The following is a 16,032-nucleotide window of genomic DNA, read 5'->3' on the forward strand; positions in this document are numbered from 1 at the left end:
CTTCCTACTCATTCTATGAGGCCAGTATTATTACCCTGATACCAAAGCTAGACAAAGGCACAAGAAAAGAAAACTACAGGCCAAATGTCCCTTACAAATATAGATGCAAAAATCCACGACAAACATGAGCAAACTGAATACAGGAGCATATTAAACAGATTACACACCATGACCAATTGAGTTTTATCCCAGGGATGCAAGGGTGGTTCTCAATCAATTTAACATACCACACTAACAGAATGAAGGAGAAAAACATACATGATCACCTCAACTGATGCAGAAAGAGCATGTGACAAAATCAAATACACTTTTATGATAAAAATACTCAGTAAACTAGGACTAGAAGAGAACTTCCTCAACATAATAAAAGCCATATATGGAAAACACACAGCTAACACAGCCAATGATGAAAGACTGAAAGTTCTTCCCCTAAGATTAGAAACACAATAAGGATGCCCACTATGGATGCTTCCATTTAATACAGTACTGGAAATTCTAGCCAGAGCAATCAGACCAGAAAAAAAAATTATTTTAAGGCATCTAAGTTGGAAAGGGAGAAGTAAAATAATCTCTGTTTGTAGATGACATGATCTTATACGTAGAAAACTCTAAAGAATTCACACCAAAAAAAACTGTCTTAAGAGCTAAAAAACAAATGTGGAAGAGTAGCAGGATACAAAATCCACATTCAAAAATCAGTTAGGGGCTTCCCTGGTGGCGCAGTGGTTAAGAATCTGCCTGCCAAAGCAGGGGACACGGGTTCAAGCCCTGGTCTGGGAAGATCCCACATGCTGCAGAGCAACTAAGCCTGTGCGCCTCAACTACTGAAGCCCATGCTCCGCAACAAGAAATGCCACTACAATGAGAAGCCCACGCAATGCAACAAAGAGTAGCCTCTGCTCTCCACAACTAGACAAAGCCCACGTGCAGCAATGAAGACCCAACACAGCCAAAAATACAAAAATTAATTTTTAAAAACTCAGTTATATTTCTATATGCTAGCAATGAACAATCTGAAAAAGAAATTAAGAAAATTCCATTTAAAATAGCATCAAAAAGATTGAAATACTTAAGAATTAACTAAGGCAAAAGACTTGTACACTGAAAACTGCAAAACACTGGTATAGAAATTAAAGAAAAAATGACAAGGACTCAAATACTTGTATGCCAACATTCACAGCAGCATTATTCACAACAGCTAAAAGGGAGAACAATCCAAGTGCCCATCGATGATGACATCAATGACAAATGGATAAACAAAATGTGGTATATAAATACAGAATATTATTCAGCTATTATAAGGAATGAAGTTCTGATATATTCTACAACATGAATGAACCTTGAATACATTATGCTAAGTGAAATAAGCCAGACAGAGAGAACAAGTATTGTATGTTTCCACTTACATGATGTATCTATGTTGTATAAATGATGCAAATACATAGAGACAGAAAGTAAAACAGTAGGGAGCCTGGGACAGTTGGAAAAGTAAGGAGTTATTGCTTGATAGTTACACTTTCTGTTGTGAGTGCTGAAAAAGTTTTGGAAATGTTTGAATGTTATACAACATTGTGAACTCAGAGTGCCACTGAGTTGTACACTTAAAAATCGTTAAAATGGGAGGACTGGTTCAAGATGGCAGAGTAGAAGGACGTGCTCTCCCTCCCCCTTGCGAGAGCACCGGAATCACAACTAACTGCTGAAAATCATCGACAGGAAGACACTGGAACTCACCAAAAAAGATACCCCACATCCAAAGACAAAGGAGAAGCCACAAAGAGATGGTAGGAGGGATGCAATCAAATCCCATAACTGCTGGGTGGGTGACTCACAAACTGGAGAACACTTATACCACAGAAGTCCACCCACTGGAGTGAAGGTTCTGAGCCCCACGTCAGGCTTCCCAACCTCGGGGTCCAGCAACAGGAGGAGGAATTCCCAGAGAACCAGACTTTTAAGGCTAGCGGGATTTGATTGCAGGACTTCAACGGCACCGGGGGAAAGAGACTCCACTCTTGGAGGGCACACACAAAATAGTGTGCGTATCGGGACCCAGGGGAAGGAGCAGTGACCCCATAGGAGACTGAACTAGACCTACCTGCTAGTGTTGGAGGGTCTCCTGCAGAGGCGGGGGGTGGCTGTGTCTCACCGTGAGGACAAGGACACTGGCAGCAGAAGTTCTGGGAAGTACTCCTTGGCATGAGCCCTCCCAGAGTCCGCCTTCAGACCCACCAAAGAGCCCGGGTAGGCTCCACTGTTGGGTCGCCTCAGGCCAAACAACCAACAGGGAGGGAACCCAGCCCCACCCATCCACAGACAAGCAGATTAAAGTTTTACTGGGCTCTGCCCACTACAGCAACAGCCAGCTCTACCCACCACCAGTCCCTCCCATCAGGGAACTTGCAAAACCCTCTTAGATACCCTCATCCACCAGAGGGCAGACAGCAGAAGCAAGAAGAACTACAATCCTGCAGCCTGTGGAACAAAAACCACATTCACAGAAAGACAGACAAGATGAAAAGACAGAGGGCTATGTAACAGACGAAGGAACAAGATAAAACTCCAGAAAAACAACTAAATGAAGTGTACATAGGTAACCTTCCTGAAAAAGAATTCAGAATAATGATAGTGAAGATGATCCAGGACCTCGGAAAAAGAATGGAGGCAAAGATCGAGAGGATGCAAGAAATGTTTAACAAAGACCTAGAAGAATTAAAAAACAAACAAACAGAGATGAACAATACAATAACTGAAAAGAAAAATAAACTAGAAGGAACCAATACCAGAATAACTGAGGCAGAAGAACTGATAAGTGACCTGGAAGACAGAATGGTGGAATACACTGCCACGGAACAGAATAAAGAAAAAGAATGAAAAGAAATGAAGACAGTCTAAGAGACCACTGGGACAACATTAAACACAACAACATTCACATTATAGGGGTCCCAGAAGGAGAAGAGAGAGAGAAAGGACCCAAAAAAATATCTGAAGAGATTATAGTCGAAAACTTCCCTAACATGGGGAAGGAACTAGCCACCCAAGTCCAAGAAGCACAGAGACTCCCAGGCAGGATAAACCCAAGGAGAAACACAACGAGACACATAGTAAACAAATTGGCAAAAATTAAAGACAAAGAAACATTACTGAAAGCAGCAAGGGAAAAACTAAAAATAACATACAAGGGAACTCCCACAAGGTTAACAGCTGATTTCTCAGCAGAAACTCTACATTCCAGAAGGAAGTGGCATGACATATTTAAAGTGATGAAAGGGAAGAACCTACAACCAAGATTACTCTACCGGGCAAGGATCTCATTCAGATTCGATGGAGAAATCAGAACCTTCACAGACAAGCAAAAGCTAAGAGAATTCAGCACCACCAAACCAGCTCTACAACAAATGCTAAAGGAACTTCTGTAAGTGGGAAACACAAGAGAAGAAAAGGACCTACAAAAACAAACCCAAAACAATTAAGAAAGTGGTAGTAGGAACATACATATCGAACATACATATAATTACCTTAAACGTGAATGGATTAAATGCTGCAACCAAAAGTCACAGGCTTGCTGAATGGATACAAAAACAAGACTCATATATATGCTGTCTACAAGAGACCCACTTTAGACCTAGGGACACATACAGACTGAAAGTGAGGGGCTGGAAAAAGATATTCCATGAAAATGGAAATCAAAAGAAAGCCAGAGTAGCAATACTCATATCAGATAAAATAGACTTTAAAATAAAGAATGTTACAAGAGACAAGGAAGGACACTACATAATGATCAAGGGATCAATCCAAGAAGAAGATATACCAATTATAAATATACATGCTCCCAACATAGGAGCACCAAAATACATAAGGCAAAGCTAACAGCTATAAAAGAAGAAATCAACAATAACACAATAATAGTGATGGACTTTAACACCTCACTTACACCAATGGACAGATCATCCAGACAGAAAATTAATAAGGAAACACAACCTTTAAATGACACAATAGACCAGATAGATTTAATTGGTATTTGTATGACATTCCATCTGAAAACAGCAGATTACACTTTCTTCTCAAGTGCACATGGAACATTCTACAGGATAGATCACATCATGGGTCACAAATCAAGCCTCAGTAAAGTTAAGAAAACTGAAATCATATCAAGCATCTTTTCTGACCATAACACTATGAGATTAGAAATCATTACAGGGAAAAAAACGTAAAAAACACAAACACATGGAGGCTAAACAATTCATTATTTAAATAACCAAGAAATCACTGAAGAAATGAAAGAGGAAATCAAAAAATGCCTAGAGACAAATTACAATGAAAACACGATGATCCAAAACCTATGGGATGCAGCAAAAGCAGTTCTAAGAGGGAAGTTTATAGCAATACAAGCCTACCTCAAGAAACAAGGAAAATCTCAAATAAACAATCTAACCTTACACCTAAAGGAACTAGAGAAAGAAGAACAAACAAAACCCAAAGTTAGTAGAAGGAAAGAAATCACAGACATCAGAGCAGAAATAAATGAAATAGAAACAAAGAAAACAATAGCAAAGATCAATAAAACTAATAGCTGGTTCTTTGAGAAGATAAACAAAATTGATAAACCATTAGCCAGACTCATCAAGAAAAAGAGGGAGAGGACTCAAATCAATAAAATTAGAAATGAAAAAGGAAAAGTTACAACAGACACCGCAGAAATACAAAACATCCTGAGACTACTACAAGCAAATTGATGTCAATAAAATGGACAACCTGGAAGAAATGGAAAAATTCTTAGAAAGGTATAACCTTCCAAGACTGAACCAGGAAGAAATAGAAAATATGAACAGACAAATCACAAGTAATGAAATTGAAACTGTGATTAAAAATCTTCCAACAAACAAAAGTCCAGGACCAGATGGCTTCACAGGTGAATTCAATCAAACATGTAGAGAAGAGCTAACACCCATTCTTCTCAAACTCTTCCAAAAAATTGCAGAGGAAGGAACACTCCCAAACTCATTCTACGAGGCCACCATCACCCTGATATCAAAACCAGACAAAGATACGACAAAGAAAGAAAATTACAGAAAAATATCACTGATGAATATAGATGCAAAAATCCTCAACAAAATACTAGCAAACAGAATCCAACAACACATTAAAAGGATCATACACCATGATCAAGTGGGACTTATCCCAGGGATGCAAGGATTCTTCCATATATGCAAGTCAATCCATGTGACACACCATATTAACAAATTGAAGAAGAAAAAGCATATGATCATCTCAATAGATGCAGAAAAAGTTTTTGACAAAATTCAACACCCATTTATGATAAAAACTCTCCAGAAAGTGGGCATAGAGGGAACTTACCTCAACATAATAAAGGCCATATATGACAAACCCATAGCAAACATTGTTCTCAATGGTGAAAAACTGAAAGCACTTCCTCTAAGATCAGGAACAAGACAAGGATGTCCACTCTCACCAGTATTAGTCAACATAACTTTGGAAGTCCTAGCCACGGCAATCAGAGAAGAAAAAGAAATAAAAGGAATACAAATTGGAAAACAAGAAGTAAAACTGTCACTGATTGCAGATGACACGATACTATACATAGAGAATCCTAAAGACGCCACCAGAAAACTACTAGAGCTAATCAATGAATCTGGTAAAGTTGCAGGATACAAAATTAATGCACAGAAATCTCTTGCATTCCTATACACTAATGATGAAAGATCTGGAAGAGAAATTAAGGAAACACTCCCATTTACCATTGCAACAAAAAGAATAAAATACCTAGGAATAAACCTACCTAGGGAGACAAAAGACCTGTATGCAGAAAACTATAAGACACTGATGAAAGAAATTAAAGATGATACCAACAGATGGAGAGATATACCATGTTCTTGGATTGGAAGAATCAATATTGTGAAAATGACTATACTACCCAAAGCAATCTACAGATTCAATGCAATCCCTATCAAATTACCAATGGCATTTTTTATGGAACTACAACAAAAAATTTTAAAATCTGTATGGAGACACAAAAGACCCTGAATAGCCAAAGCAGTCTTGAGGGAAAAAAACGGAGCTAGAGGAATCAGACTCCCTGACTTCAGACTATACTACAAAGCTACAGTAATCAAGACAATATGGTACTGGCACAAAAACAGAAATACAGATCAATGGAACAGGATAGAAAGCCCAGAGATAAACCCACGCACCTATGGTCAACTAATCTATGACAAAGGTGGCAAGGATATACAATGGAGAAAAGACAGTCTCTTCAATAAGTGGTGCTGGGAAAACTGGACAGCTACATGTAAAAGTATGAAATTAGAACACTCCCTAACAACATGCACAAAAATAAACTCAAAATGGATTAAAGACCAAAATCTAAGACCGGACACTATAAAACTCTTAGAGGAAAACATAGGAAGAACACACTTTGACACAAATCACAGCAAGATCTTTTTTGATCCACCTCCTAGAGTAATGGAAATAAAAACAAAAATAAACAAATGGGATCTAATGAAACTTAAAAGCTTTTGCAAAGCAAAGCAAACTACAAACAAGACGAAAAGGCAACCCTCAGAATGGGAGAAAATATTGGCAAATGAATCAACGGACAAAGGATTAATCTCCAAAATATATAAACAGCTCATGCAGCTCAATATTAAAAAAACTAACAACCCAATCCAAAAATGGGCAGAAGACCTAGATAGACATTTCTCCAAAGAAGACATACAGATGGCCAAGAAGCACATGAAAAGCTGCTCAACATCACTAATTATTAGAGAAACGCAAATCTAAACTACAATGAGGTATCACCTCACACCAGTTAGAATGGGCATCATCAGAAAATCTACGAACAACAAATGCTGGAGAGGGTGTGGAGAAAAGGGAACCCTCTTGCACTGTTGGTGGGAATGTAAATTGATACAGCCACTATGGAGAACAGTATGGAGGTTCCTTAAAAAACTAAAAATAGAATTGCCATACGACCCAGCAATCCCACTACTGGGTATATACCCAGAGAAAACCATAATTCAGAAAGAGTCATGTACCACAATGTTCACTGCAGTACTATTTACAATAGCCAGGACATGGAAGCACACTAAATGCCCATCGACAGATGAATGGATAAAAAATGTGGTATATATATACAATGGAATATTACTCAGCCATAAAAAGGAATGAAATTGAGTCATTTGTAGAGACGTGGATGGATCTAGAGACTGCCATACAGAGTGAAGTAAGTCAGAAAGAGAAAAACAAATATCATACATTAACGCATATATGTGGAACCTAGAAAAATGGTACAGATGAACCAGTTTGCAGGGCAGAAATAGAGACACACATGTAGAGAACAAACATGGACATCAAGGGGGGAAAGTGGCGGAGGTGGGGTGGTGGTGGGATGAACTGGGAGATTAGGATTGACACATATACTCTAATACGTATAAAATGGATAACTAATAAGAACCTGCTGTTTAGAAAAATAAATAAATTTTTTTTAAAAATCGTTAATATGGTAACCTTTATGGTTTGTATATTTTACCACAATTTTATTTACAAGGTACATACAAACCCTAAAGCAAACACTAAATAAATGATATACTAACCAAGAGTAGAGATAAAACAGATACTAAAAAGTACTGGGTTGGCCAAAAAGTTTGTTCGTTTTTTCCGTAAGATGGCTTTAGTAAGGCTTAGTTGTATTTAAGTTCATTTGAAACAATTTTGTTAGATTGTCTTGTGACAGCTGTCATATCAGCGTGCATTTAAAAAAAACTTATCAAAATTAGTGAATTTTTGTGTAGCCACTTTAAAATTGAAGATGGAAGAAAAAGCAACATTTTCGACATATTATGCTTTCTTATTTCAAGAAAGTGAAAACGCAACTGAAACACAAAAAAAAGACTGTGCAGTGTATGGAGATGGTGCTGTGACTGATCGAAAGTGTAAGTGGTTTGCGAAGTTTCGTGCTGCAATTTCTTGCTGGATGATGCTCCACAGTCAGGTAGACCAGTTGAGGTTGATAGCTATCAAATGAAGACGTTCACTGAGAACAATCAACGTTATACCATGCAGGAGATAGCCAACATACTCAAAATATCCAAATCAAGTATTGAAAATCATTTGCACCAGCTTGGTTATGTTAATCGCTTTGATGTTTGGGTTCCACATAAGTGAAAAAAACCTTCTTGACTGTATTTCCCCATGCAATTCTCTACTGAAACGTAACAAAAACGTTCCATTTTTGAAACAAATTGTGACAGGCGATGAAAAGTGGATACTGTACAATAACGTGGAACGGAAGAGATCGTGGGGCAAGCAAAATGAACTGCCACCAACCACAACAAAGGCCGGTCTTCACCCAAGGAAGGTGATGTGTATATATGGTGGGACTGGAACAGAGTCCTCTACCATGAGCTCCTTCCAGAAACCAAAAGATTAATTCTAACAAGTACTACTCCCAATTAGACCAACTGAAAGCAGCACTCGACGAAAAGCGTCCGGAATTAGTCAACAGGAAACGCATAATCTTCCATCAGGGTAACGCAAGACCGCATGTTTCTTTCATGACCAAGCAAAAACTGTTACAGCTTGGCTGGGAAGTTCTGATTCATCTGCTGTATTCACCAGACATTGCACCTTCGGATTTCCATTTATTTCGTTCGGTCTTTACAAAATTCTCTCAATGGAAAAAATTTCAATTCCCTGGAACACTGTAAAAGGCACCTGGAACAGTTCTTTGCTCAAAAAGATAAAACGTTTTGGGAAGATGGAATTATGAAGTTGCCTCAAAAATGTCAGGTAGTGGAACAAAACAGTGAATATGTTGTTCCATAACGTTCTTGGTGAAAATGAAAAATGTATTTTATTTTTATTTAAAAACCAAAGGAAATTTTTGGCCAACCCATACTTAATAAATCCAAAACAAGTCAGGAAAAGACAAAACAAGAATAAAGAAAAGAGAAACAGGGGGAAAACAAACAGTAAGATGGTAGGCATAAATTTAACCATATCAGTAATTACATTAAATGCATATTGTGAAACCGAAAGATTAAATGACAGAATGTTTGACTGTAAGACCCAACTATACATGCTATCTGCAAAAGATTCAAGAGCAGTTGCCTTGGATTCAAGGAGAAAAGGAATAGTTTGTACCGAAACAATAATGGCAATGTGAGGGGGCCAAAGAAGGCTGAAAATTTAAACAGGCTACTTCTACTCAATGACAGCCAAAATTTATTTTATTTCATTCCTATGAAAACCAGATAATGCTGCATGAAGACTACACACTACATGTTCCCTACGGCTTCAATCTAGTTTAAAACTTTGATTTTCAACCTACATTTTTACAGTGAATGCTCTTTTAACAAGCCCCATAACCAACTTGCCAAAATTCATGCTACCCATCCCTGAATAAAACATAATGACTATTACAGAAGGATACACAGAATACTCCCAACTAGCAACTCTGTTCCCCCAAGTTGAGGTGAATGCTTGCACAAGTTGTATTTGTTCTCAAACCTGAACACCAGCTGAACTTATTAAGTTAACTGAAATACTTTTTAAACCAGCAGAGTAAATGCAAAAAAGAAAGCTGTTTCTAAAAATCAAATTTGTAGTTTCTATTTCCTTAGCTTCTCTCCCAGGAAATGCACACAAAATTCACTCTCTAACGTCATCCCAATCTCTACTCAAAAAACTGCTTCTTTTCAAGGCCTTTCCTGTCCATCAAATGTGAAGGAGCATTCTCTGTATTCTCTATCCCATAAACATATTTCACTTTTCTTCAGAACATTCAGTCTGATATTACATCTTTGTTGTCTTATTTCTACCATTAGATTATAAACTCTATGAAAGCAGGAAATTTGTCTCATTTATTCTGAATCCCTAGCAGTTAGAAGAGGGCAAGTCACACAACAGATGCTCAATAAATATTTAAATGATTAAGAAAGACTCCTTCAAGATAATCTGATTAAAAGGAGTTACACTTTTAAAAATCTGAGCTGCACTCAGACTGCAGCTTTTTTGATAAGCTACCAGTCCAAATAATATCAAGTAAGATAGTTCCTGTGTTCCCCATTCCCCAAATGAATTCTTCCCTGAATTCAAACTCTGTCATAGCCTTATTTCCCACTATTCCCCAATACACATCCTTCTCTACAACCAAACGGGAATACTCCTCTGAACATCCCCACTGAGTTCAATTAAATCTGCTAAAGATCATACTTAAAAGACAAGAGGGGTTAATAGGCTTTATGCTGGATGAATTTTCATTGTTTAACATGCCTGACACTCCATTATTAAGGAGCCCTAGTAAAATTCAAGTCTATTACAGGGTAAAAGAGAAAACATAAAATCAATTTCTGAAGGCTCATGTCACAGATAATCAAACAATTATTAACGCTGAGAACAACCATAACAACAAAATACCCTAACAACAGTTAAACAATGCTTTACTGTGGGCTCAAATGATCCCTACTGCTTGGAATGGTCTCCTCTCCCTCTGCCACCTATCAAAATCCTTCGTCTATCTTCAAGGTTCAATTAAGGGCCACCTCTTCATTACATTTTATTTTATCTTTTTTTTTTTTAAAGATTTAAAAATTTTTTTTTGATGTGGACCATTTTTAAAGTCTTTATTGAATTTGTTACAATATTGCTTCTGTTTTACGTTTAGGTTTTTTTGGCCACGAGGCATGTGGGATCTTAGCTCCCCGACCAGAGATCGAACCCACACCCCCTGCATCAGAAGGCGAAGTCTTAACCACTGGACCGCCAGGGAAGTCCCTCTTCATAACATTTTCTGATCATTTGCTGCAACTGGATGAGAAGTCTCTCTCTCTCTCCTTTGATCCCCATAGAATCTTTAATTCAACATCCCTTAAACGATGTACACAACGAATACACAGAATATAGTATACATATTTTCTTCTCTGTTACAAGTCCTAGAGGGTAAAAACTGTATCTTATTCATCTTTACATCCACTAAAGCACCTTAGAAAATGTGTTGCATGTATTTATTGTGTTGTAAGTATTTATTAAACTTTTAAATTTATGGTCTTCCACATTACAAAGGAATTGAACTGACTGAAACTTCATGCTGAAGTTGTATCGTTCCAAAATTTTGAAGTAGGACAACTCTTTGAAGTGGTTAACTCTTTCAGTTAAATAAATCAGCTGAAAGGAATGACTTAGATTCAAAATTTTCCACTCCATTTGAGAATGAGAACATGTGCATTTCCTAATACTCTGCAACAGATTACTTACCTGAGACCATGGTCTGTGATCTGGTAACATCCAGACAGACTGAGAAACAGAAGTACACGCCCAGTCTCTTGATCAGTTTTTTCACTCCCAGAGTAAATTAAGTCTGTTCCCCTAAGCAATCTAGTCCTTGATGCTTTTCTACACAATGCAGAAGACTCTGGGAGTGCTGACATAGTTCTTAAAGCCGTTCCTGTACAACAAAATGAATGACCACAATACGCGAAGGCTGGAGAAGCACAATGCTGCTGCCAACAGACACTAGTCCTTAGTCCAACAATATCCTTACTGTAACAACCAGAGGAGGAACAACTAAAGTTGGATGCTGTTTCCATTACACAAAGACTTTCAACATTTCTATGTCTCCATTCTACAGCATCTTCAATATCAGCCAAATCTTCAGCATCTAACATCCACACATAAGGAGAAGTGAAATTTTCAGAAGAAATAGGTTTAGTCCAGGGGTGTTCATTATCTATTTCTTCTCCGATGCCCTTGTTAGTTATATCGTGCAAACAAGCATACTGCTTGGTGGACTGCATGGTAATGTCTTTATTTTTCCAGGCAGTCGAAGTAATTTTGCTTGTTGAAGTTTTCAAAAGGCCACTCTGATGAGACGTCAAAACTCCAAGAGCTCTAGAGATCTTCTCTAGAGCCACATCTGTGATTTTTTCACATCCAGATAGATCAAGATGCCGAAGACTCTGGCAGCAACCAAGCCAAGACCAACTATAATTAAGAGGTAACAAGACTATTAGTGGATATTGTTAAATTCTTCAAAAGCATTTGATTATACGTAAGTAAATGGAAACTACAAGAAAGATTTTAAATCTAATATAATCAATCATTTACTGAATATCTGTTGTTAGCCACTACTTTAAATGCTAGGAATATGAAAAGACAATAAGAGTAATTAGGAACTAAGAGTATTGCTAACCCAAAAGAAGAGTAGGAAAGGAGAAGGGTATGGAAGGGAGAGACTGTTTTTCATCCTGAAAAATAACCAATAGAGGAAAGGCTGTACACACATGAAAGAAAGAAAATAATAATTAGAGGAGAAAGATCCAGAAGAACAAGCTCTAGGAATTGGTAGAGAATTAGCCTTAGCCAGAGAAGAATACATTTCTCCCTCTGAAATAGGAAAAGAGGTGCTGATATAAATGCTAGGGTGGGAAACAGCAGGGCGAGGTAGAATAAGAAGGAAAGTAGCAGCATCCAAGGAAATAAAACCTGAGGGTAGCTTGAAGAAAGTGTTAGAATTTTAGAATAACTATGAAGAGGGAGCTTTGCCAAATGGTACTGGGAGCCCAACTGAAAATGAAAACTTCTTTAAAACACAGTACCAAGCTACATGGTTACACAGCAAGGCTCAAAAGCCTAGACACAGTACAAGATTATAAAGATGATACATATATAAGTTTTGAATCAGCTGGGACCTAAGGACAAGAGCAAAGAATTGGAGGGTGCTATTACCATAACATGACCAAAATCTGATAGTAGAAAGTAAGAGTATGATTAAACTGCAATTATGTAAATGAAAAACTACAGAACAATTCTACTAATTCACAGTTAAGAAATCATTAAATTTATATATTCAAAAATAACTAACCTGTCAAATGCAGAATCTGAAATGTCAGTTTGGGTAAGATCCAAATGCTCCAAGTTAGGACAAAGCTCTAAAATCTGCCTAACCTAAGAGGGAAAAAAAAGTCACTGTGAAGATCTGCAGAATTTAGTTAGGTTAGAGACATAACTTTTAGTAAGTAATATTTCCAGTGGTTCTCACACTTTTCTGCATGTAAAAATCACTTCATTTCTGCCTTACAAATATATATTGTGATGAAACCCCAGAAAATCTGTTTTAGTAATTCTAAGATTAGACCCAGGAAATTTACATTCTTAAGGAATACCCAAGGAGATTCTAATGTAGGATATCACAAGATAGTCTTTTATAAAACCGTGATTTAATTTCACCTGCCCATCTTACCATGCCTTACACATTATAAAGAATCACGTAAAACTGGGCTTGATCACTTAACATCTGTGAAACTAAATAAACGGTTTAACCTCTCAGTCTATGTTTCCTTTTCTATAATGTATAGACAATGATATCTATGTACAAAGATTACTATGAGAACTGAAATGAAAAAAGATGAAAATTAGCAGTGTATGCCTACCCATGGGAAGGTACACTCATGGGTAAACTGTTATTTTTTTTTAATTAAACTCAGGAATAAGCAAACAAAATGTAGATCATTGCTACTTTTTCTTAATACCCAAACTAGTGCTAATTTATACATACCATTTTGCTGGAAACTGCACAGCTGTACGCTAATACTAAAGTTTTTACAGAAGTACCAACATACGGTAGAACATTATGAATTAAGCCATGGAGTAAACGTTTTTCCATTTGTGCAATGCTGATGGCAATCGATTCCTCTGCAGACTCTTCTGTAAAATGAATTCAAAAGTCTAAGAACTTGATACACTAATTATGATTAGGCTACTCAAGGAATCACCAAATCATTAAATATGAAATACTTTTTGCTCTCCTTTTAAACTCCCCAATATATGCAAAGCAAATTAAATGGACAAGTTCTCATTTGCCAGGACTTAATATTTAACAGGTCTGACATCAACTAAAAAGAGACAAAAGAAAAAAAAAAAGGTTTAAATGGGAATGAAAGGAAGAATTTTTTAACATGCTTCAAGGTTGAGGGTAATTTTCTTCTCAAGCTAATTAGCAGAGGGAAGATAAAAATAACTCCAGTTTCAGGCACTGAAAAAATTTTGGAAAAAACTTTTACTACTTGAAGAATAGTATAAGTTCTTCAAGAGAATATAGGATATCAAGAGGAAAATGAACCATAATAAAAATAACAAAAAGTGTCAGTCATTATTTTACCTAAATATCAATAAAAGGGACACAGAGCTAGAAGAGATTTGAAACAATTAAGTTAGGCTGGTCATAATGAATCAAGCAAAGAAAAGTACCTTAGAATTTTTAAGAAATTAAAAATGAGCATGGCTTTTGTTTTCTGCTTAATAACTTCTGCAGAGTTTAGATGTGTACAACAGGATGCACTACTGTAACAACAAGTAAAAAAAAAAAAAAAAAAACCCTACAAACTCCAATTTGATATAAGGAAAAAAAACACACTACACCAAAAAGAATGAACTAATAATTTTATCACCTTTCTCAGGATCCTATTGCTTTTTTGCTTACCTGAAGACCTAACTCAAATGTCTCCAAACATAAAACAGTTTAACAGGATAAGCTGAGGAAGTCTCATTTAAAACAAAACTGAGTGTAGCTGACAAAAGGAATATAAATAGAAACAATAATTCTGAATTTTTGACTGTTTCCATGTTTACAGATATTATTCTAAATTCCTCCTTTAGTTAGACATTTATGTGAAATATAGGGGTAAAAGTGACTTTTAGTGAACCCCATTTATTCTACTACAATTTTATTTCCAAATTATTCTTTTGTTTCTGTGGCTCTATCTAAATGTGTACTGTTTACTGTGAAATCCTAAAAAAAAGAAAACTAAACATCCTATGAATAATAATAACTTCTCTACAAGACTAGTAAAGACAGCTAAGCTGACAAAGCACTAACATAGATGACAGATCCAAAGTTTACTCTTAGATACACTAAACAGCTAAATAGATATATGACCTTAGAAAGGCTCCATCATTATAACCTTAACCTTTCCCTCTCAATATGAAAGAAAACAACAGCCGTCTCTTTGTCTATCTTTAAGTGCTGAGATAAACACATTAAATTTGATAAAGCCTTTAAAACTCAACACAGGTATTATGAATTGATTTTTTAGAATGGATAAATCAAGTCTTCCCTAAGGTGACGTCTGAGTAAAGACCTTAACTCCTTGAGGTCTTTGCTCAAATTTCTCAAGGGACCTTAACTACTCAATCTATTGAAAATGGTTAACTTCTTACCTCTCTTCCTGGCACGTTTTTCCTTTATTTTTCTCCACAACACTTAACACTATCTAATACAGTATATATTTTGCCTGTGTTTACTGCCTGCCTCCCCCTCCAAATTTTAAGCTAAACAAAGCCAAGGATTTTTTTTTTTTTTCCATTTTGTTCACTATTAACCACACGCCCAGAAAGTGCCTGCCACAGGATAAGCAAATCACCAAATCTAACTGGAATAGACCTCTTCCTTATATGACACCTTCCAAACATTTAAAACTATACCAAGGTGTTTCACACCTTCATTTCATAAAAATAAACTTGCTGCTAAAACAATAATCTTTGTATTTATATTCCTTACTTTCGACAAGTTTAGTTCTTTTGCCAGACCAGCTTACTATAAGTGGGCAACTTCTAAATAAAAAGTTCCTACAGGTTCAGTTTTATGAAGTAGAAGAATATCTTATTAATTTTTTTTTTTACTATTTTCATCATCTTTGAATAATCATTATCTAAAGTAACATCTAAGATAGAATTTGTGTCTTTCTCCTCCATATTCCCAAAGAGCATCTTTCTGCACCTCTATTACAGCATTTTCCAATACGTACGTTGATTAAGAATCATGTATTCTAAATTCTCTTGTTTGTGAGTTCTTTGAGGGTAGGGATAAAGTCTTCGTCACCCCTGAATTCTCCCACGGTGCTTAATGAATAGCTACACTAGTTTATATAATCCCTTACTATTTACAAAGAATTTTCACATATATTACTTCTTAATTCTATAACCACCACGTGAGGCAAGTGGCATGACTGTGTACAA

The 16,032-nt window shown here is 36.5% G+C and overlaps 1 protein-coding gene across 1 annotated transcript in view; it reads right to left on the reverse strand.

Annotated features, from left to right (window-relative positions):
- The window catches only part of FBXL5 (F-box and leucine rich repeat protein 5), a 51,228-nt gene that overhangs the window by 16,631 nt on the left and 18,565 nt on the right, over window positions 1–16,032 (reverse strand). Inside the window, exons 7-9 of the mRNA XM_061191253.1 lie at window positions 13,574–13,722; window positions 12,881–12,963; window positions 11,275–12,000 (exon numbers count right to left, since the gene is read on the reverse strand). Coding sequence (XP_061047236.1) covers window positions 11,275–12,000; window positions 12,881–12,963; window positions 13,574–13,722 — 958 coding nt within the window. The remainder of the gene's footprint in view (window positions 1–11,274; window positions 12,001–12,880; window positions 12,964–13,573; window positions 13,723–16,032) is intronic.

This window comes from Eubalaena glacialis, chromosome 5, assembly GCF_028564815.1.
Source record: "Eubalaena glacialis isolate mEubGla1 chromosome 5, mEubGla1.1.hap2.+ XY, whole genome shotgun sequence".
NCBI lineage: Eukaryota > Metazoa > Chordata > Mammalia > Artiodactyla > Balaenidae > Eubalaena > Eubalaena glacialis.